The following is a 23,317-nucleotide window of genomic DNA, read 5'->3' as shown; positions in this document are numbered from 1 at the left end:
AAGTGAAGGGACGACGACGTTTCGGTCCATCCTGGACCATTCTCACGCCACAATCGACGTGAGAATGGTCCAGGACGGACCGAAACGTCGACGTCCCTTCACTTTCTAGTATGTGGTTAGGTCAACATATTTCAGCCACGTTATTGTGACTCATCGTTTGAGTAGAGATCTCAAATTCCGTAGGCCCTTAAAACCTTCGTTGGTCCCACTGTTATCCCTTGATAATCCTTAGGCCCTGACGGCCCCACCTTCGACAAGGAGTGAGAGTCGTACCTGTGACGGTGACGGAGATCTCGGCCCTGACGAGGCCGCCCATGTTGCCGGCCGTGCAGCCATAGAGGCCAGCGTCCTCCCGCCGGACACCGGACACCTGCAGCGTTCCGTTCACATGGACCTCCACCCTGTGAAGGACCCCGCGTGGCTGGGTTCACGTCAGTCTGGCTGGCTAGCGTGATTTGTCTGTCTTGGTGAAGTTTGTACGAAGGGAAAGAGTGCAGGAATGTGTGTGTGTGTGTGTGTTGGATTCTGGTTGGGAAGACATAGGCGCGTGAGAATGTAAAGGTGGGGGGGAAAGGAGGAGTAGTGTGTTCGAAAATGGGATAACGTATGTTCAGTCGCTCTAGTTGTTGGGTTAAAAGCTATTTCTAAGCGGTGTAGTGGTTGGGTAAAATACTACTTAGTGGAAGACTACTGCGGCATAGCAATGGTTGATAAATGTTAGAAATTGTGAGAAAAGTTAGATTATAGAAGAAAAAATGTACAAGTTCACATCCTACACTTAAAAACTAAACTTTAAATGTGTTTATTTTGTACATTACAGTTTTAAACAGTTACACCGAGCGAGATGTTAATCACTTTACGAAACCCGAAGAATAACTGTACTAAGATTGATTGATTGATTGAGATTAAACCACCCAAGAAGTGGCACGGGCATGAATAGCCCGTAAAACTTCGCTAAAGATTGATTGATGAAGATTAAGCCACCAAAAAGGTGGCATGGGCATGAATAGCCCGTAAGTGGAGGCCCTTTTGAGCCATTACCAGTATCAAGAGCTGATACAGGAGATCTGTAGAGGTGCGACTGCACCCTGCGTGACGGGGAAGATGTTTCCAACTTCGCTAAAGTAAGAGAAGGCTATTTACATCACACAGCCACTCGCTCACCACACGGGAGACATCTCCTGTCACGCAGGGTGCAGTCGCACCTCCACAGATCTCCAGTATCAGCTCTTGATACTGGTAATGGCTCAAAAGGGCCACCACTTACGGGCTATTCGTGCCCGTGCCACCTTTTCGGTGGCTTAATCTTCATCAGTCATCATGATCGCTCACCTCTCCGGATCGAAGGCACTGGTGGTGTGGTTGTAGTCCCAGTGGATGGAGGGCTTGGGGCTGCCTCTGGCCAGGCACTCCAGCACCAGGGTCGCGCCCTTGTCCACCTGCACGGGTCCTTGTGTCACCCACTCCAGCACGGGGCTCTCTGGACGATACCACATGGAAGTAAGTGACGTTGTTTTATGTTGTTTAAGATTCAGCTACTGGGAACAAAAAGTTCTAAGTAGCACGGGCTATGGTGAGCCCATAGAGGACTTACCTGGCACAGGAACGGGGCTGTAACTGGTAAGTGACGGGATTAAGGCTTTTATCAACCTCTGGTGGGTCACCAAGGCCGCCGTAACAGCTTAAGTGATCAACCAGCAATTATATGTTAATAGTGAAGCGAGTCCTTCATATAAATTACATAAATCGAGTTCAAAATATAAATCAACAGGAAGCCTGATTGGTTTACCGAGGTCACATTTCGGCTTCCCCCAGTAATACATACCACAACAGTTGCATAGCTCCTGAGTACCTATTTACTGCTAGGGGGAACAGATGCATCAAATGAGAAGGAACGTTATCCAATCGCTGTCCTTTCTCGGGACACGAGACTGGGACCATTCAGTTGTGACGCGATGGGTATGGGGTCCACTACCATTCACAGGATGGGTATGGGGTCCACTACCATTCACAGGATGGGTATGGGGTCCACTACCATTCACAGGATGGGTATGGGGTCCACTACCATTCACAGGATGGGTATGGGGTCCACTACCATTCACAGGATGGGTATGGGGTCCACTACCATTCACAGGATGGGTATGGGGTCCCGTGAATGGGGTATGGTAAAGAGAGGTGGAATGAAGATCAGGCAAAATAAAGATATATAAGGGAAGTGTAAGAATACAAAGTGATAACACACAGAAATCACAATAGCGTGATGCATCAAATGATGCAAATGATTAAAGCAGCATCTGGGATTCTCTCGGACGTAGGTTCGAACCCTCATCACGGCCCTTGTGGATTTGTTCAATACAAAGTGATGTCATAAGCAGAAGAATTACCACATAATATATTTTGTTATGAACCTTCATGCACCAGCATCTAAGGGAGATTGTTTCTGCGAGCCTTTGAGCCCACTGGAAGAATAGGCTTTATACTGGGATGAACTTACCGATGACGGAGAGTGTGATGGTGGTGTTGATGGATCCTTGGCGCGAGGTCGCTACACACGCGTACTGTCCACTATCCTTCAACTCCGCCCCGACCACCTCCAGCCGACCGTCCACAGCCTGAACGCTCTCCCGTCCCAGCTCCGCCACCTGCAGGGATTAATAACAAACGCGGTTATTAAATTCTGCGAAGTGTTGAGTACAAGCCGAGTCTGCGGGTTCCACAGTTCTTGTTACAAATATTGAGGCCGTCCCCTCTCCCTCTCCAGCAGTGGTCAGCAACCACGCAGAGCTTGAGGCCTCCTCGTCGCTCCCCTCAACATATGGCCAAGGTACAGACTCCTCAACTAGCAACAGGACTGGTCCAGGGACGATGACGGGTAATTATGGAGTGAAAGCTCTGTTGTCGTTGTTTTAGATTCAGCTACTGGGAAAAAGTTCTAAGTAGCACGGGCTATGGTGAGCCAGTAGTGGACTCACCTGGCACAGAAGCGGGGCTGTAACTTTTTTGTTTTAAAGTGCCATGGAAGGTATATGAGGACAGGATAGAAGCTGGGATATGAGGACAATATAGGAGCCGAGATAAGATAAATGAACCTTTAACTTAGAGGAAAAGTAAGTACTTATTCAAATGTACAAATCTCTGGTGCGCCGTCACTTGGATTATTGTCTCCAAGCATGGTCAAGCAAATCTGTACTCCCTTGAGCGCAGGCGGGAGAGATACATAATAATTTACACGTGGAAAATAATTGAGGGGCTGGTCCCAAACCTGCACACAGAAATAACACCACATGAGACCAGGAGACATGGCAGGATGTGCAGAATACCCCCGTTGAAAAGCAGAGGTGCAACAGGTACTCTGAGAGAGAACTCTATCAACATCAGAGGCCCGAGACTGTTCAACACGCTTCCACTACACATAAGGGGCATAACTGGCAAACCCCTCACAGTGTTCAAGAGAGAACTGGATAAGCACCTCCAAAGGATACCTGATCAACCAGGCTGTGACTCATACGTCAGGCTGCGAGCAGCCGCGTCTAACAGCCTGGTTGATCAGTCCAGCAACCAGGAGGCCTGGTCGACGACCGGGCCGCGGGGACACTAAGCCCCGGAAGCACCTCAAGGTAAGGTATGGTGGCCTCATCTTCAGAAAGACATAGCTGCTTTAGAGAAAGTTACAACACCAGGCGACAAAACTTATCACAGAACAAGTGGGGGGAACCTCTGACAAGTCGACGTCTTCCTGTCCTCGTCGAGGCCACTAGATAGTATTTTGTTAGTGGCCCTCAGGTAAATGCAGATATCACTAAAAGAAATATGACTCGGGCGCTTATAAAGAAATATGAAACAAGACACAACATAGGAGAGGCAATTTGAGAATGACGAATGACATAATACCTCGAGGTGTGTTTTACCTTGAGGTGTTTTCGGGGCTTAGCGTCCCCGCGGCCCGGTCGTCGACCAGGCCTCCTTTATCTGCAGTTAGAGTGCAGTCTACCTGCCCCACAGACACAATAGGAGGCAGATGTCTCTGAATGACCATGTTATATACAGGAGAGGATAAACTCTATAACTCTAACTCTAACGAGATATAAACTCTAACATCTGCTGCCTCAGTTCGTCTAATAGCAAACTAATTCCTAGGAGTTAGTCAACCATTTTGTGTTACATCCTGAGATGTGGTCGGGTGTTTCCTTGGTGGGGGAGGAAGAGAGGGAAACCCTCAAAGTCCTAAAAGCCTTCATGTAGGCCCCTATATCATGAAATAACATCTTTATTGCCTTCTAGTAAAGCATAGAAAGACAACTGTATTTTGTAAAATAATAAGCATTATTTCTCTTAATTTTAGCACCACAAGTTTATTCACTATAAACAGCAAGGCAATGAGCGGTAGACGGGGACTATGGAGGATAAACGAGACTGGGGCGAGGACAAGACTTACCTAAGTTGATGAGGTTCGACTGTGAGGTGAGGCAAGAACTCACCTGGGTAGAGGTGACTTTGTGCCAGGTGATGATGGGTGACTCAGCCCCGCGAGCCTCACACGGTATACTGATGTTGGCTCCCAGCTCCACCCTAACGTCATGGGGCAGTGGGGTGAACTTGAGTCTCTCTGGTGGACCACAGGCAAAACACTTTAGTTATCCCTTAAGCTCAATACATTTTCTTTTAACTTAGTTCCTACACAACAAGATATATATATATACTGTCATATTCTTATTGCTAAATATCTATAGATAAAATTATTGATCATGCTGCTGCCAGCTGCCAATAGAATACAATTCTGGTCTAATGATTCACTCTGCTATTTAGATAGGGACCCATAAGGAGCTATACAACAGGCTGTGTGAAAACACACCAATGAGGAGCTAAAGGCTATTTGGATATTTACCTGAATTTACACAAGGTTTAGTGGTTTAGAAAGGAAGGTTTAGTGAGCTAAACCATAGTATTGAGGAGAGGTTTAGCTAGGGCTGACCTGTGACTGTGAGGGTGATGGGCGGCGTAAGGAGCGGCGGGTGTCCGGCCGTGGTGACCACGCACGAGTAGAGGCCCTGGTCCTGCAGGCGGGCCCAGCGGATCCTCAACACCGACACCCCCTCCGTCACCTCCTCCCCCATCCCCGTCATCATCACCCGGTAGTCGTCCACGCTCACCTGTAACGTCACGGCTCACAGTCAGTCAGTCACTCGCCTGCAACACTGTATTCTTAGGTAGCGACGCTCCTCTCAACATGGCGACGCGTCACCAATGTTCATAAACTGGTCAAGTTGAACCAAAAGTCGCGGACAAGAGGGCCACAGAAACCAAATAACCAAATGAGCCACAGGGAAAGTAATTTCCTGAAAGAAGAAGCAGACTGGAATGTAAAATACATATATAGAGAACCCACATAGAACCACACAGAGCTCAAGAAATCTACCGCATGCAAGCGTGCAAGGTAAATATTAGAAGAAAGTACTAAGCTATTACGACTATATAGCCTAAATTTAAATGTAAACAAAGCCACGAAAGGCAATCCAAATTCAAGGAAGTCTGGCACAAGTGCGGTCACCCGGCCGGGGCTTACCGGGCGGTTGTTGTGGGTCCAGGAGACTCTGGTGTAGGGCCTGGGGAAGGCGTCGACGCGGCACTCGAGGCGAGCCGTCTCCTCCTCTAGTACTGACACTTCCCCCGTCACCAGCTGCGCCTCCGGCTTCCCTGCGGCAGGTTTGGATAGCTTAATTGGTTTATATGGAACCCTATACCCATCCCCCGGGCAGCGAGAGACAGGTTACAGATTGGTATAATGTGTTTAGGACCTCAACTCCAATTTTCTTCAAGATAAGAAGTTTGTAATGGGAATACACAGAGTATGTTTCACCATACCCACTTCTCTCACCCACCCAGTGCTCCACCATACCCCACCCCACCACTCAGTGCTCCACCATACCCCTCCCCACCACCCAGTGCTCCACCATACCCTACCCCACCACCATACCCCTCCTCCACCTCTACTGAGTCTCCAGCCCTCACCCGTGACCACCAGCTGCAGGGAGACGGAGGTGTTGCCGGCGAGGTTGGAGGCGAAACAAGTATAATTCCCGGCGTGTCTGTCGGTGGCGTCCTCGACGACCAGTGCCGTGCCCTCCACCCTCACGGAGCTCTCCTGCAGGTGCGTCCACGCCCACGACACCTTCGGGCGGGGGAGACCGGCGGGCGGAAGGCACATGACCCGCAGCCTCCCGCCCACGCCCACCACGTGGGTGTTGAGGATGGACGCCCCTGGCTCCAGTGTGGGCGGCGTCTGTCCGTCAAGATCTGTCAGGGGGCGGGTTATGAGTAGATCTGACAGGTTTTAATCAGCTTTGACAGGTTATGATCAGGTCTGACAGGTTATAATCAGGTTTGACAGGTTATGATTATGCCTGACAGGTTATAATCAGGTTTGACAGGTTATGATCAGGTCTGACAGGTTATAATCAGGTTTGACAGGTTATGATCAGGTCTGAAAGGTTATGATCAGGTTTGACAGGTTATGATCAGGTCTGACAGGTTATAATCAGGTTTGACAGGTTATGATTATGCCTGACAGGTTATAATCAGGTTTGACAGGTTATGATCAGGTCTGACAGGTTATAATCAGGTTTGACAGGTTATAACCAGGTCTGAGAAACTTATGTTATTCTCTGCAATTAATAAAAATTAACATTTCGTCTCATTCATTAACTAATTATTTAGGATATTTCAAGTATAATACCGAGAGAAGTTACACAGCACTGCAAGAAATTCCAAAACTACAGTCTACTGCAGGTTGTATCAGTGATGTACTACAGTCTACTGCAGGTTGTATCAGTGATGTACTACAGTCTACTGCAGGTTGTATCAGTGATGTACTACAGTCTACTGCAGGTTGTATCAGTGATGTACTACAGTCTACTGCAGGTTGTATCAGTGATGTACTACAGTCTACTGCAGGTTGTATCAGTGATGTACTACAGCCTACTGCAGGTTGTATCAGTGATGTACAGAAACTGTGAGCCGCCCACGCCTGGACGGCGGGCGTGTGGGTGCTTACAGGCGAGGGTGAGGGAGGCGGCGAAGGAGGCGCGGGCGGCCCGGCGAGGATGCACGCCCACACACTCATACACGCCCTCGTCAGCTAGGCTGGCCGCCCGTACCACCAGAGTTCCGTTGCTCAGTACCTGGTGCCTGGGGAAGGGGGAGTAAGGAGCCATGCTGTTACTTGTTACTGCAAGAATCTGAGGTGTTACTGGTTCTGTGTTTGGTACATATGTGCAATGTTACGTTACGTGACAGGCCTACTGCAGATTTTATGTGTGGTAGGCCTGTTGGTGATGTCATGTGTGGTAGGCCTGTTGGTGATACGTGTGGTAGGCCTGTTGGTGATGTCATGTGTGGTAGGCCTACCGGTGACGTCACATGTAATTATGATGTTTTCACTCAGTCATTCCACTAATAACTCTCATGTTTCATAATATATATCAACCCTGCGCTGTGATGAAGGTCGAGGAGAATATAGTAAATCAAGGTAAATTATTATCCGGGTCCCACAATGGTGATAATTTGTTGTAATTATTAGAAACATAATTAGTTAAAATAGCACAGGAGTGTAAGGTAGGGGAACACGTGGTGATTACCGGATAAGATTATTATACTCGTTGATTATATGTTGGGGACCACCTGCTGGAGGTCCCAAGCTGGGAGAGGTCCCAAGCTAGGAGAGGTCCCAAGCTAGGAGAGGTCCCAAGCTAGGAGAGGTCCCAAGCTAGGAGAGGTCCCAAGCTAGGAGAGGTCCCAAGCTGGGAGAGGTCCCAAGCTGGGAGAGGTAACAAGCTGGGGCATGGTGTGGGGACCCGACTTACTCTATCTCTCTCCGAGCCGTGCTCAGACGAGGCTCGTTAAAGCTGCGGCCATTGCCCTAGATGCATTCGTCAGTTTTACCGTATTGTGTATTAAAAGAAGTTTTTCTTCTCAAGCCAGCTGCCAAACCTCTTGTTTATGAACTGTTTACACACGACTCACAACTGACGACGTTCGAACGCTTCTTGAACACATTTCAAACAGTGCTTTGCTGGCGACCTCTGCTCGAACCAGAGATACGGCCTCCGCTTTAACGAGCCTATCAAGACGGGTTGCAGTCCCATTTGGCTATTTTTTTTTTCAACTTTGGTTCTTCATTTGTGGAATTAGTCTTGATGGTAACTTCTGGACTCTTTCACTAGGCGTCTTAGTTGGGTGTTCTAGTCCTGCATATTTTACAAATGGTCTCACATGAGATGTATATATGTGTACACCTCTCTGTGTACATATCATTTGCATTGTTGAAGACAGTTTGTTTGACACAGACTGGAATGATTGACGGTGCCTCCGATACTTGTGAGGATAATGAGTCTCAGCCCGCCTCACCTGGGTGCTGGGAACCTGGTCATTACACAGTATGTGAAGCTCTGGGACACGCCACTCCTAAGCGCCATCCTCAATTGTGATTTGTTGAAAAACCTTCACTGCAGTGCTTGGTCCATGCATGTAAACCCTTTCCCCTCCCACATCTCTCATCTCCCTTCACGTAGGTCTCCAAATTCTGCGTCTACTTCGTGACAATTTGTCTTGGAGGCCTCCACGTCTTCAACGTCAACCCGGGAATCATTCGAGCTGCCTTTCACGTCATCATCACCTGTCCAAATGGTTTCACATAAAATAAATAGAACAACTCCTAAATAAGCCACTAGACACTATACTAAAGAACACTATCAAATAGCGCTCTGAAATCAAATTAAAAATGGGAGAACAGCTTACAGAATGCCAGGACAGGAAATATATGTCCAGTTTCTGGAAGCTCAACATACCATGTCCTTACACATCGTAGGATAAATAAATACTGGAGCTGTTCGATGGACTCGAACTCACACCCTTAAACTCCTCAAGCACACGCACTCTACCCACCTTGAGTTGTTAGTGAGAGGTCCAGCATCTCGGAGGTACCATCGGGCGTCTGTGGGCTCCTGGTAGCGGCAGTGGAGGGCGGCGCGACCCCCTGGACCCACCACCACTGACTCTGGCACTACCTCCACGCTTGGCACTCCTGTGTCTGCAAGAAGACGTGATGCTGTCAGCCCTCCACTGTCTGTCACTGTTTATGTCTGTCTGGTGAGGGGTATAGCGCTGTTGACCTGTGTCTAGTGAGGGATATGGGACCTTACCCAGGGAAAGCTGTGGGCAATATTTACCTGCCTATACCTGGCCAAGAACACATAACAGCTTTACACAGCTTTATACATAATTTCGAAGCTTTATTCCTACATGATCTATACTAATCATTGCAGGGGTGGCTTTAGTAAGCAGGTGGACAGATCCTAAACAAATTTACAGCTTACAATTAGTTATGAGAATTCCATGTTTTGCCAATGTAACATTAGAATGAGTCTCCCGTAGACTGAATATCGCACGAGTTTACAGTAGTCTACAAAGTCTATGAACCACACGGAGCAGAAAAGCACAAACATTGAACGATAGGACGTAAATTGATAAGAAAACTTGGCTTATAATACAAATTATATCCATTTATACACATCTGACGTTTGTTCATTAGATTACCCATTTTGGAACCCTTGTTCATAAATAAATCGATATTTATAATACATTTAGTTTGGATTGTTTAGTATATTATTAATCTTCAAAAGGAAAGTCTGTAATAATAATAATAGTGATAATAGCATAATAGGTAAATATTATAATTACACACTAGGAGATGAATAAGATGCTGTTACAGGGGGTACACACAATGAGTACATCTCCCACGTCTTAAGGTTAGGGCCAGAGACTTAAGGCCCTATTAAATCTGGTATAAATTAAGGCCCTATTAAATCTGGTATAAATTAAGGCCCTATTAAATCTGGTATAAATGAAGGCCCTATTAAATCTGGTATAAATTAAGGCCCTATTAAATCTGGTATAAATTAAGGCCCTATTAAATCTGGTATAAATTAAGGCCCTATTAAATCTGGTATTATGGTAAGGGATAGGGGGGAAGGGGAGTTGGGATTTTATTTAGGGGGGGGAAGGAATTTGGGTCGAGGAATGTCTCTGCACAACGACCCTGTGCATATGTGCATGGTGTTGAATCCCTCAAGGCTTCCCCCTTGCTTTACCCAAGTGCTGCTGGCGAGGTGAAAATTCAATTATATCGATCACATCTCTTCGTGTTGTTACGACCCTGGGTTCCTCAGTGGAAACCAGAGGTCAAAATTGAGGTAAATAAACTGCGTTATAGTATTGGAAACGCATCACGAGGAGCATTTGTTTGTATTTTCCCTGCCAGACGTAAGACTATTCTTGTTTCTCAAAGAGCATTTAAAGACTGAGCTTGGGGTTGATTATTAAATAATAAAATAGGCACCAACTATGTTTACTAATACTTTCTAATCATTTGTAAAGTAAACCTGAGTAAACTTGGGATAGGAATGCTGTACGATTAGTTGAGTAGTCTGCTGGCAGCGAGTCTACTGAGGGAGAAGAGTGGAGATGCTGTGGAGGAGGGACTGTCCCATTTGCAGATGGCCCAACGTGAAGAGGTGCAGTCGTTGCTTGAAGAATTCTCCAGTCTGTTCAGGGAAGTCCCGACCCAGACTGATGCCATTTACCATGATGTCAAGTTGACGGACTACACCCCCATTCGCCTTCAACCCTATCGGATGAGTCCAGAAAAGAAGGCCATCGTACGGAAGGAGGTCGACTTCTTGCTCCAGCACGGCCTCATCCGGCCGACCCAGGGCTCTTGGTGCTCGCCCTGCCTTTTGGTCCCCAAACCAGACGGCTCCTGGCGATTATGCACCGACTACCAGCAGCTCAACAAGGTGACCATTGTGGATGCCTATCCGTTCCCCCGTCTCGAGGACTGCATCGATGAAATCGGGAACGCCACGTATGTCTCGAAATTCGATCTCTCAAAGGGGTACTATCAAATCCCACTCACTGAACGTGCTAAACAACTAACTGCGTTCGTGACACCTGAGGGTGTTTTTGAGTATCAAGTGTTACCGTTCGGCTTGCGTAATGCCCCTGCCACTTTCCAGAGGCTAATGAACTCTTTGCTCGCTAATGTGCCAAATTGTCAGGCGTATTTAGATGATATTGTGCTCTTTGATAGTAATTGGGCTGACCACATAGCTATGTTATACCAGTTGTTCACAATTTTGAAGAATGCAAATCTAACCTTAAATGCAAAAAAGTGTCATTTTGGCCAAGGCACAGTGACATGCCTCGGTTATGAAGTGGGCCAAGAAAAAGTGTTACCTCGGCAAGATAAAATCAGTGCCATTCTGGAGTATCCCGTGCTTCAGTCTAAAAAGGACATTCAACGATTTATCGGTATGTGTGCGTACTATCGACGCTTTTGTCAGAACTTTTCCAGTGTTGCCACTCCTCTCACAGACTTGTTGCGGAAAGCCGTTAAATTTAAGTGGTCATCAGACTGTGCAGAGGCATTTAAAAATTTGAAATTGATCTAAAACTTCCGCCCCAGTGCTTGCTAGTCCAAGGTTCGATCGACCGTTTAAAATTCATGTGGACGCGTCTGACTCGGGTGCTGGTGCAGTGTTGTTGCAAACTGGGGATGATCAAGTGGAACACCCAGTATATTATTACTCTGTGAAATTTGACAAGGCGCAACGCAATTATTCAGTGGTAGAAAAAGAGGCATTGGCACTAGTGTTAACATGTAAAAAGTTCGAAGTTTACCTCACAGGTAATATAGTGGAAGTGTACACGGACCATAACCCACTAGTCTTCCTGACTCAGATGAAGGGGAAAAATAAACGCATCCTCAGGTGGGCATTGTACCTACAGGACTTCAATCTGTCTATTATCCACCTACCGGGCCCTCTCAACGTAATAGCCAACGCTCTGTCCCGGTTGCCCGAGTAACGTTCATCTGAGCCACAGGAAGCCATATACCAACTGTCAGGCTGTAGTTATTTTTTTTGTAGGTTCTCCTGTGACATTAAATATTCCATGTCCAATTTATTTACTTCCCTGTTTTTTTGTGTATGTGTTTTTTTTTCTTTCAGAGAATTTCTTTGTTCTTTTCTTGCAGAGAAATTGTTGTTTTTGATTGATTTTTTTTATGTCATAAATTTCCTTTTTATTCTCTGTATACTCTTACAAAAAAAAAATGACTACTATTCTAGTAGTCACATTTTTTTTTTTTCTCTGAAGGGGGGAGAAGTGTTACGACCCTGGGTTCCTCAGTGGAAACCAGAGGTCAAAACTGAGCTAAATAAACTGCCTTATAGTATTGGAAACGCATCACGAGGTGCATTTGTTTGTATTTTCCCTGCCAGACGTAAGACTATTCTTGTTTCTCAAAGAGCATTTAAAGACTGAGCTTGGGGTTGATTATTAAATAAAATAGGCACCAACTATGTTTACTAATACTTTCTAATCATTTGTAAAGTAAACCCGAGTAAACTTGGGATAGGAATGCTGTACGATTAGTTGAGTAGTCTGCTGGCAGCGAGTCTACTGAGGGAGAAGAGTGGAGATGCGCTCTTCTCTGGCTGGCGTTGTGGTGAAAGGAAGCCTCCTCTCCTTCCTCTGTTTCTTTATTTCTGTGTCGTTGTTATCCAGTTAAGTAGACTGTGTAGTATCCTCATTGTCTGGCATAAACGTGTTCTATGTGTAGAGTATTGATGTGTAGCAATTAGGTGTTCACTAGTGTTTATTTTTACAAGTTACTCTAGGGGATTCCAGGGAAACCACGTGGGCTCCAGTGTTACCAGTAAGCTCCCTAGTCATTGCTAGTGTCCCTTGCCTAGTAGAACTTTACCCTAGCTTGTTCTCAGTGTAAACCTTGTATCCTGCTTATGTGGACCAAGGCTTTTAACGTAAGATAGTGTGGTAAAGTAATTATTATTATTGTTATTGGTGTGAATGTATATGGGGGGTTGTTAAGGGGTTAATAAATAAGTAAGTTAGTAAAGGAGTATCCATTTTTCCTGTGTAGGAGATCTATGATCAACCTCTAGACTGACATTGTGTAGCCAATTATTATTCTGGGGATATTCCACTTGGGGGCCGGGCCTTTTGGATCTCCCAAATGTGATAACTCTTAATGCTAACTACTGCCCCTACACCCATGTTATACTATATCCCCCATGGTACAGACTCCCATTTGTAACACGTGTAATGGACTAAACTAAACCCATTATGGACTTAATAAAAACCAAAGACACTCATAAAAAAATAAGATGCCCCACAAGACTGGAATAAACTACCTCCATGTGAGGGGGTCGTTGTGCAGAGAGACATTCCTCGACCCAAATTCCTTCCCCTCCCCTAAATGAAACCCCAACTCCCCTCCCCACCTATCCCTTACCATAATACCAGATTAAACCCACAAAAGATGAGGATTGTGAAGCCCACATCACACTGCTCACCCCGCACACAATGAGCCCAGCGGGAGGGTGACAGTGTAATGAAAGGTCTCCCCTCTGGTGCTCTCACTCTCCCTACCCTGGTCCCGTCCTCCCTGTCCTCTCCCTCTCCTCTATATCCTCTCCCTGTCCTGCCTACCTATCTTGTGCTTTCCGTCACAAGAGGGACTCCTTGTCCCCCCCTTTGTGATGGGGGGAAAGGACGCCCTGTCCCCCTTGCGACGGGACAGGGAACGCCCTGTCCGCCCTATTCTTCCTTTACACAGACTCTTCGGACTCGCTATCAACGATTGGGAAGTAATTAAGGAAGAAACTTTCGTCTTTGAAAACGAGAATTAACATAGATGGGGAAGAGAAGCGCCGAGTAACACATCAGGATTCCACCAGTATGTGTAGCTAGGCCCTCTAGCCCCATGTCTAGGCCTCCAGCAGCTTGTCTAAACCTACCAGCTATAGCTAGGACGAAGGGATGGTGCGTTGTAGTGGCGGTGAGGTAGGCTGGCCGCATCACCGCCTCCTGCATGGTGCTGCTGTGCTTGTAGATGGTGACGCCGCAGGTGTAGACGCCGTTGTGGGTGGCGGCGTCGAAGGCGCTGATGGTGAGCCTTCGTCGGGATATCGACACCCCGGCCAAGCCGGCCGCCGACACCCCGTTCCTAGGGAGGAGTGAGGGAAGTAGATAATTATCAAGAGAAGGCACTCAGCCGGCAAAGTAATTATCAGGATAAAGTGCTAAGGCTTGATAACTATGAAGCACATGGGAGAGAGATGAGGACAGGAGCAGGGATTTGAGAACGGAGGTAAGGAACGGCGTTCAATCAATGCGTGGTTGATTGAACGTGGACCTGCTAGAAGGGAGGCCGTCGCTGTACCGGCCAGTTCAAGCGGATGGGTGTTAAGCCCACTAAATTATTATGGAGTCTTATCACCTTCCGGGCGTGTGGGTGTTGATAGGTGTGGGCGTTGAGGGTGTGGGTGTACAGGATAGATAGCATGGAGAAGTGAGTGAGTGTGAGCTTGGAAGCAGCGCCTGAGAAAAGGGATGAGTGTGGCAGACGTGTTGACGCTTGATCAACAGCACAGGGATGTTTGTCAACACTAGAGCCAGCCCCAGCAACCATACAACACAACATCAACGGTGCGTGTGTGTATATGCGTGTGCGTGTGAGGCGGAGCAGGAGAAGGGAAGGCCACTCCTACCTGCGCCAGGTGTAGTAGAGTTCAGGTCCTCCGTCCACCTTACATCGAAGCTTGAGGGAGCTGCCCGCCCTCACCGCCGTCAGGTCCTTGGGGTCCGCCAGCACCACCCGCGACTCCTCCCCGACCCCTGCAACAACACATCAACACATTGCAACACAACAGGTCTCTCTTGTGGCTTACACACACACTTCGTCCCAAAGGTGAAATGAAATGAAAGGTCTCCCCACTGGCTCTCACTCTCCCTACCCTGGTCCCGTCCTCCCTGTCTTCTCTTTCTTCTCTATCCTCTCCCTGTCCTACCTACCTATAGTGTTCCAAGCTCATTGACGTCACCAGAGACCCAAGGGCTTCCAGTTTTTTGTTTCAGCGCCTCAGTGTGGCGATCCAGAGGGGAAATGCCTGCTGCGTCCTCGGTTCCTGTCCGGAAGCGGAGGAGCTTCAAGAGATCCATAACCTTTAGACATTTTTTGTATCAACCAATGTATGTCTTGTAACCTTTTTAAAAAAAAAAAAAAAAAAAAAAAAAAAAAAAAAAAAAAAAAAGGGGAAGGGGGTGGTAGGAGAAAAGCACACAGAAACTGTATTGGAGGGGACCTACATTCCCTCCAATGCGTTATGTGTGGTTTCCTCCGAGGCTATGGGTCCCCTAGGGGCCTCGTAGCCTGGTGGATAGCGCGCAGGACTCTTAATTCTGTGGCGCGGGTTCGATTCCCGCACGAGGTAGAAACAAATGGGCAAAGTTTCTTTCACCCTGAATGCCCCTGTTACCTAGCAGTAAATAGGTACCTGGGTGTTAGTCAGCTGTCACGGGCTGCTTCCTGGGGGTGGAGGCCTGGTCGAGGACCGGGCCGCGGGGACACTAAAGCCCCGAAATCATCTCAAGATAACCTCAAGATAACCCCCTTCTTCCAGCCAGAGGTGGTACTCCCTTCCTATATTATATAATACTATATATAAACACTCATAAATATATAATAAGGTCAGTCGCATACTCTACGCTAGCAAAAGTCAGAACATCTTTCAGGAACTTGAAAAAGGAGGCTTTTAGATCACTGTATGTGAGGCCAGTATTAGACTATGCCGCCCCATCGTGGAGCCATCTAAAAAAAACACATAAGGAGCTCGAAAAAGTGAAAAGTTTGCAACGAGACTCATCCCAGAATTGCGAGGGATGAGGTTTGAAAAAGAGACTGAAAGAACTAACCCTGACGACGCTAGACCGGAGGAAAGAGAGTGGAGACATGATACAGATGTATAAAATACTTAGGGTGCTTTGACAGAGTGGAAAAAAGGACATGTTTACAATGAATAACAATAGAACAAGGGGGCAGAGATGGAAGCTTGAGACTCAGTTGTGTCAAAGAGATGTTAGACAGTTTTCTTTTAGCATAAGGGTAGTGAATAAATGGAATGAATTATCTAAAGGAGCAAAATGTACAGGAAAACTTACTTCACAACTTTAAGAGCAGGTATGATAGGGAAATACAACCGACGGCTAGCAAAGCTGGGTCCAAGAGCTGCAGCTCAATCATTGCAGGCACAAATAGGCGAATAACAAAATAAGTGAGAACCCACACACACACACACCACTCACTCACGCTCACATACACACGCCACACACTACACACACAAACACCACACACACAGATACACACACACACACAACACTACACTATACACATACTCAAACACAAACACTACACACACACACTCGACACAAACACTACTCTATACACACACTCAGACACAAACGCTACACACACACACAAACACTACACTATACACACTCAGACACAAACACTACACACACAGACAAACGGCTCCAGTATTTCAATCTGGTATTGTTGATGCGAGGAGGTTAAAATGTGTGTACATTCATATTCCAGGTTCGATACTCGTAAACACTCGCTGTTTTTATGTCCCCAAATGACAGTCCAGCGTGAGAGGAACATGGGCTGCCACAACGACCTTACATACAGCTCATTGTTGCTTCCCAACACACAGGATTCTCGCCCGTACCGCCGGAGTTAAAACACCACGGCTGAAATTGACGAAAATTTTGATTTAATATGGAAATTTTGTGTACAATATTTACTTCATATAACTCTGTGTTGGAGTTAACTTTATATCTAGTGAGTTAATATTGATACTGTAATCCTTATCCTCATCATGATTACAGAATGTCTGCCAGGAAGCCTGTATTCATATATACCGTTCAGGGCCTTCAATATTTTTACTGTATTGACGTTATTCAAAAAATTATAAAAGGCGATTTTCAATCAACAGTTAAATCTGGTTTGAATGACTATACATTTACCATTTGATCTCTTGCTATCAGGGAATGGAGGTTATCTTGAGGTTATCTTGAGATGATTTCGGGGCTTTAGTGTCCCCGCGGCCCGGTCCTCGACCAGGCCTCCACCCCCAGGAAGCAGCCCGTGACAGCTGACAAACACCCAGGTACCTATTTACTGCTAGGTAACAGGGGCATTCAGGGTGAAAGAAACTTTGCCCATTTGTTTCTGCCTCGTGCGGGAATCGAACCCGCGCCACAGAATTACGAGTCCTGCGCGCTATCCACCAGGCTACGAGGCCCCTAGTCCTCGAGGAAGTTTGTGTTGTGTAAAGTGATGGTGAGGTGGTGGTGTCAGTGACTTGGTGAGACTGATATACACCAAAACTCCTAAAGCAAATATCACCATTGTACTGTATTACATATATTTTTTATAAGTTTATAAACCAAGAGTTGTGTCGGCGACAGATTAGATGAGTCTCCCTCTCCTGCAGGACCCAAGCTGTAAGATGAATACTGACTACATGTCAATGTAATGTCAATTCAAATGTAGATATGATAGAGTCCAGTAGGCTCAGGAATCTGTACACCAGTTGATTGACGGTTGAGAGGCGGAACCAAAGAGACAGAGCTCAACCCCCGCAAATACAACTAGGTGAATACGTCACTATGTATCATGTGTCGCCATCACATTCATCAGTATCACGTGATACTGTGACTGACATGGGAGGCAGCAGGTGGGTGAACAGAGGAATAGGAAGGAAGGACCTGGGGCCAGATTCACGAAAGCACTTACGCAAGCACTTACGAACGTGCACATCTTTCCTCAATCTTTGACGGCTTTGGTTACATTTATTAATCCGTTTACAAGCATGAAAACTTCCCATTCAACTGTTGTTATTGTTATAAACAGCCTCCTGGTGCTTCGGAGCTCATTAACTGTTTAATAATTGTAAACAAAGCCGCCAAAGATTGACAAAAGATGTACAGGGATCGTAAGTGCTTGCGTAAGTGCTTTCGTGAATCTGGGCCCTGGTGTTGGTAGTCATGATCACATATTACAGGCTTCTAAAGTTAAAGTACGGTACTTATAATTCTTTTAAAAGTTTTGAAAACATCATTGCAGTGTTTAGGACGAGGTTGGAGTGCTTAGGGACTCGTGGTTCAATTCCGCAGTCCTGATCCGAGGGATTTTCTCATTCCTTTCTTATTTCTGCCTCTTACACCGCTATTTGTCTCAAAGAAAATGTCGTAGTGTCTAGATTAAATCTTTATTTTAAATTCTTCTGGTGATTGGTGAGTGTTCTAACGTCTAACAATTGCCCTCTGTACTCATATATATCCCTGTGTGTGTGTGTGTGTGTGTGTGTGTGTGTGTGTGTGTGTGTGTGTGTGTGTGTGTGTGTGTGTGTGTGTGTCCAGCATACAACTGCCTGCATGACGTGAGAAGTTCAGGCCGTGGACGGTAAACACCGCACGCGAACACACTCCATTGTCCCCGAGATATTCCCGCCATTTTCCAACATGTAAACAGTTTTTTGTTCCCAGATTCGAATCGGAGAAAGGAACTGAAAATGGTTTCTGGCAGACGGTTCTTGTACGTGGGGTTCCAGCCCTTGGTGGTGGTGGGAGTCTGTTACTTCTACTTGGGTGAGATGTGTATACGTTGCTTTGACAAACTAAACGAACCTAACCTAACCTAACCTAACCTTCCTAGGCATAATACATAATACACGATATCTGAGGCCTAATAAAGTACATGTGTGCTATACTAGATCTAGGAATATTTAAGTTTGCTTTATAGCTTCATTTATTTTAAAATAATTCTTCACTAGTCAGTATACTACTATCTAAAAGCGAAGTACGTACGAATTGTGACTATTGACAGTCGTCACAATATATACTATCAAAACAGGAGGATGTGTTGGGGTTAAGTAACACTTGCTTCACTCAGGCCAACGCCAACCCGACCATGTTAGTCCCATACCCTACAGGAATCCGGTTGCAAAGCTGGGTGAAGTTACTCCCAAGCTTTTGGCCTCTAACCTCAAACAGACATGCTTATTTATAATGATATATATGGACATGTATGTATGTAGGTGCATTTATGTTTACATAGAGAAAGTAGGAGAATATTGGAAGGAGAGTGGAATACAGGAGACAAGGAGGGAGAGAATACATAGAGAGAAAGGAAGGACGGAGGGAGAGAGGAGAGACGAGGAGTGCAACAGAGAGTGTGGATGCTCACTAGACGTGAGCAGTGGACGGTACATGGGATTACCAGGAACTATACTGGCTAGGAGAGCCCATCACTGGGACAGCACAACCCAGACTCACGAAGCAGTTACACAAGTACTTACGAACGTGTACATCTTTCCTCAATCTTTGACGGCTTTGTTACATTTATTAAACAGTTTACAAGCATGAAAACTTCCCAATCAACTGTTGTTATTGTCATAAACAGCCTCCTGGTGCTTCGGAGCTCATTAACTGTTTAATCATTGTAAACAAAGCCGCCAAAGATTGAGAAAAGATACACAGGTTCGTAAGTGCTTGCGTAACTGCTTCGTGAATCTGGCCCCAGGCTGGTGGAGTCCACCTCTGTGACGTACAGGACAGGAGAGGCCACTGGCCTGAGTTCAGTATCCCTGAGTCGTATGCAAGCAGTGTGACGCATGCCAATTGGACCTCCACACCCCTCCGGAAAAACGAAAAAAGGTATTTGAGAATACAGAACGAAGCCGTTCCCGCGCTGGGAAATGTTCCACTCTTCATGGAAAGTGTCGACGGGTTCCCGGAGGTCAAAAAAATATCACTAGTTCCATTTCCCCCGGAATTACACCACGTTCATCTTGTCCTGTGCACCCTTAGACCAAGTTCACCCTCTCCTGTGCATCCTCGTACAAAGTGGGGGGGGGGGAAGGGGGTCAGACTGGGAGGTGGGAGGGTGATTGGGGACGGGGAGGAAGTGAGGAGCATGAGTAGAGGAGAGCACGTGCCGATATTAATTAAAGAGGAGATGGCAGGTGTAGGTTAGGTTAGGTTAGGTTACCCAGCCTAATCTTACCCACCATGCTGCCCACCCCACGTGAAGAACTCCACACCTCCACACACGAACACATGTTAGCTAGGCATGAAAACCCGTGAATCCTTGAGCGGGCTATCCAGTTTCTTCACTCAGTGTGGAAAACCTTGAGTCCAAAGACAATGCAGTGTAAATATGTATGGTTCCAGTCTTTATTTACCCCCCTTGAATCCTTACACTGTGCGACCTGACCTCTCACCTGAGGCACAGTATACCTTGACTCCCTAACCCTGGCAGCTTGGCGCTTGAAACGAGATGCAAAACTTTGAATCGTTAAACCATGCATTCTGACCCCTGAAACGAAACTAAAAAAACTGTGAATCCTTCCGCGGTGCAGGACGAAAGCAAAAATGAACGGTTCTAGGTGTCATTACCCCTACTCCTCTCAGACCACGTTCATCTAGTCCAATGCTCCTTCAGTCAAACTCATCGCGGCCCAACCATCATATCAAAAATTTTCTGGCTAAAGAAAAGGAGTAAGCGGTAAGTATCCAAACCAAATTTCCAAATTTAACTTTATATTTGAAACTAAAATAGCATTTTCCTTATGAGTAAAGCTGCCAAAAGCAAGAAAAACGAAGGATTTTTTTTAATATTTCTATGCTAGCAATGAATTCTTAAAAAAAAAATTAATTGCATTTTGAGTGCACATATTGTTTCACCTCCAAGTAATACTTTCTTCCCCAGGCACAGGTTATTACACTCTTGAGTATGCCATAATCCCACTCTTCGTGTGTATTTGTTAAATTCACAATGTTGGAACATTTTAGTTCCGTGATCATTGCTTTAAAATATCTTATTACTACCTCTAAAGTGAACTGGAGAGGAGAGAGCCTTGTGATGTTCTGATAACACATACACCACGTACATGAGACAACAGCTTACTGTTTCCAGCAGATGACATCGATACAAATAGCACAAGAGTGAGAGAGAACTCAAGTAAGGGCAGTAGAACTTCCGGTTTCAATTCATTTAACCATGTCGTAGCTCAATCGATTAAGGCAGCATCTGGGATCCTCTCGGACGCAGGTTCGAATCCTCGTCGCGGCCCTTGTGGATTTGCTCAGAGTAAGAGAGTAGTGGGTAGTGTTAAGAGTGACTTACACAGTACGGTGAGCGTGGGCAGTAGAACTTCCGGTTGCAATTCTTTTAACCATGTCGTAGCTCAGTCGATTAAGGCAGCGTCTGGGATCCTCTCGGACGCAGGTTCGAATCCTCGTCGCGGCCCTCGTGGATTTGTTCAGAGTAAGAGAGTAGTGGGTAGTGTTAAGAGTGACTTACACAGAACGGTGAGCGTGGCCGGTAGGGAGGTGAGGGCGAAGCCTGAGGTGGTGTTGTGAGCAATGCAGGTGTACTCGCCAGCATCCCCCGGCACGGCCCGGGTCACCACCAGGTCTGACGCCGTCTCCGGCACCTCTCCGCCTGCAACCAACACACAGTTACTACCAATAATTTAACAATATCAATAATAATATAATCAGTAAATTTATCAGTTATGATAATTATTGTTAATTTTTATTTTTATTGTTCATTTTTTATTAATTATATTATTAGCATAATTGTAATTATTATTAAGAATAATTGTATATATTATCCTCATAGATTATTGAAAATAATTTTGAGGCAATGGAGTGACTTGAATTATTATCACACCCTTCTCATTTCATTTCGAGAATTATTATTATTTTGGAAAGTGCCATTTTCAATGGCAACCCGTCTTTTATATAGGTGTAGGTGAAGGGTGTAGCCACCTCTGAGGTGTATCTGTAAGGTGTAGGTGAAGGTGTGGATGAAAGGAGAGGGATGTGGGCACCCACCTAAGGTGTGCCACTAAGGTGTAGGTGATGGGGTCAGGTGTACGTACCTCTGAGGTGTGCCACTAAGGTGTAGGTGAGGGGGACAGGTGTACGTACCTCTGAGGTGTGTCCTGGAGGTGTAGGTGAGGGGGCGGCCATCAAGGTGCCAGGAGAGGGTGATGCTGGAGGTGTCGGAGACTGCACACCTCAACACTCGCTCCTCCCCGGCGCCCACACGCCCACTGGCGGGCCACGAGCTGAAGTAGAAGATGTCCCCGCCCGACGCCCACGCCGCCCGTCCGCCCACAGTCAGCACCAACACTGAGGGGAAGGAGAAACACTGTTATAATATTGTTGCATATTTGTTTATCTTTTAGCTTTGACTAGTCCTATTTACACACATGAGGATTCCGTGCCTGGGCTGCATATTCAAGAGTGTGGTCTCACATATGTTGTGTATAGGGCCCCTAAGAATGCTCATTTGTCAACGTTTCTGAAAGGATGAATGCGTGTACGTTTATACGAACGTGTGTGTACTCGCCTATTTGTGCCTGCAGGATCGAGCACTGACTCTTGGATCCCGCCTTTCTAGCCATCGGTTATTTACAGCAATGACTCCTGCCCCATTGTGTGTGTGTGTGTGTGTGTGTGTGTGTGTGTGTGTGTGTGTGTGTGTGTGTGTGTGTGTGTGTGTGTGTGTGTGTTAGGGACGTCGCGGGCCAAAAACGCGACAATAACGACGACAAAAGTCACAACAAAACTTCAAAAAAGTTAATTTACGAAATTCACGCTGCTCACCAAACACACTTTAGACTCAACTTTTTAATTCTTTTATGATCAAGTTTCGCTTAAAGTTAGAGAAGCTTAATGCAAAAGAGGAGGAGAAAGAGGAAAGTAGTGAGGAAGAGGGAGGAAGAGAGAGGAAGAAGAGTCATCCATTTCGTTTATACTGTCAACATTATCAAAAGAGCTGTAGTGGATATAAACTGATTGATTGATAAAGATTAAGCCACCCAAGAGGTGGCACGGGCATGAATAGCCCGTAACACTATCTGAAGCAAACCAAATATATATATAACACGACGGGTATGTAAAGTTGCAGTGGCCACCCTGAAGCCATCAACACAGCCACTCTCCTGGTCAACAAAGGTGTCCAGCAGCTGGACACCCTCATAAAGACTGTGAAGCAGTATCCTCCCCCGCGATAACAGCTTGATGGTTAAATGCAACCTCGGAATACTGAGAAAAAAAAAATTGTACCACTTACGGGCTATTCATGCCCGTGCCACCTCTTGGGTGGCTTAATCTTCATCAATCTATGTAAAGGGAGGACGGGAAACATCTCCCGTCACGCAGGGTGCAGTCGCACCTCCACAGATCTTCAGTATCAGCTCTTGATACTGGTAATGGCTCAAAAGGGCCACCACTTACGGGCTATTCATGCCCGTGCCACCTTTTGGGTGGCTTAATCTTCATCAATCAATCATGTAAAGTGCCCCACGGGCCAATAGGCCTT

General features: G+C 46.2%; 1 protein-coding gene across 2 annotated transcripts in view; it reads right to left on the bottom strand.

Annotated features, from left to right (window-relative positions):
- LOC123773572 (inactive tyrosine-protein kinase 7) overlaps positions 1-23,317 on the bottom strand; it is a 96,033-nt gene that overhangs the window by 9,008 nt on the left and 63,708 nt on the right. For both annotated transcript variants that reach the window (XM_069312517.1, XM_069312518.1), the window contains exons 2-14: positions 21,919-22,122; positions 21,287-21,427; positions 14,628-14,754; positions 13,875-14,083; positions 8,941-9,085; positions 7,052-7,185; positions 6,010-6,294; positions 5,564-5,694; positions 4,973-5,150; positions 4,479-4,606; positions 2,495-2,642; positions 1,333-1,480; positions 274-401 (exon numbers count right to left, since the gene is read on the bottom strand). In XM_069312517.1, coding sequence (XP_069168618.1) covers positions 274-401; positions 1,333-1,480; positions 2,495-2,642; positions 4,479-4,606; positions 4,973-5,150; positions 5,564-5,694; positions 6,010-6,294; positions 7,052-7,185; positions 8,941-9,085; positions 13,875-14,083; positions 14,628-14,754; positions 21,287-21,427; positions 21,919-22,122 — 2,106 coding nt within the window. The remainder of the gene's footprint in view (positions 1-273; positions 402-1,332; positions 1,481-2,494; positions 2,643-4,478; positions 4,607-4,972; positions 5,151-5,563; positions 5,695-6,009; positions 6,295-7,051; positions 7,186-8,940; positions 9,086-13,874; positions 14,084-14,627; positions 14,755-21,286; positions 21,428-21,918; positions 22,123-23,317) is intronic.

Source organism: Procambarus clarkii, chromosome 72 (genome assembly GCF_040958095.1).
Source record: "Procambarus clarkii isolate CNS0578487 chromosome 72, FALCON_Pclarkii_2.0, whole genome shotgun sequence".
NCBI classification, from domain to species: Eukaryota; Metazoa; Arthropoda; class Malacostraca; order Decapoda; family Cambaridae; genus Procambarus; species Procambarus clarkii.
Note: the sequence above shows the minus strand (reverse complement) of the source record. Positions and strands in the feature narration are given on the sequence as shown.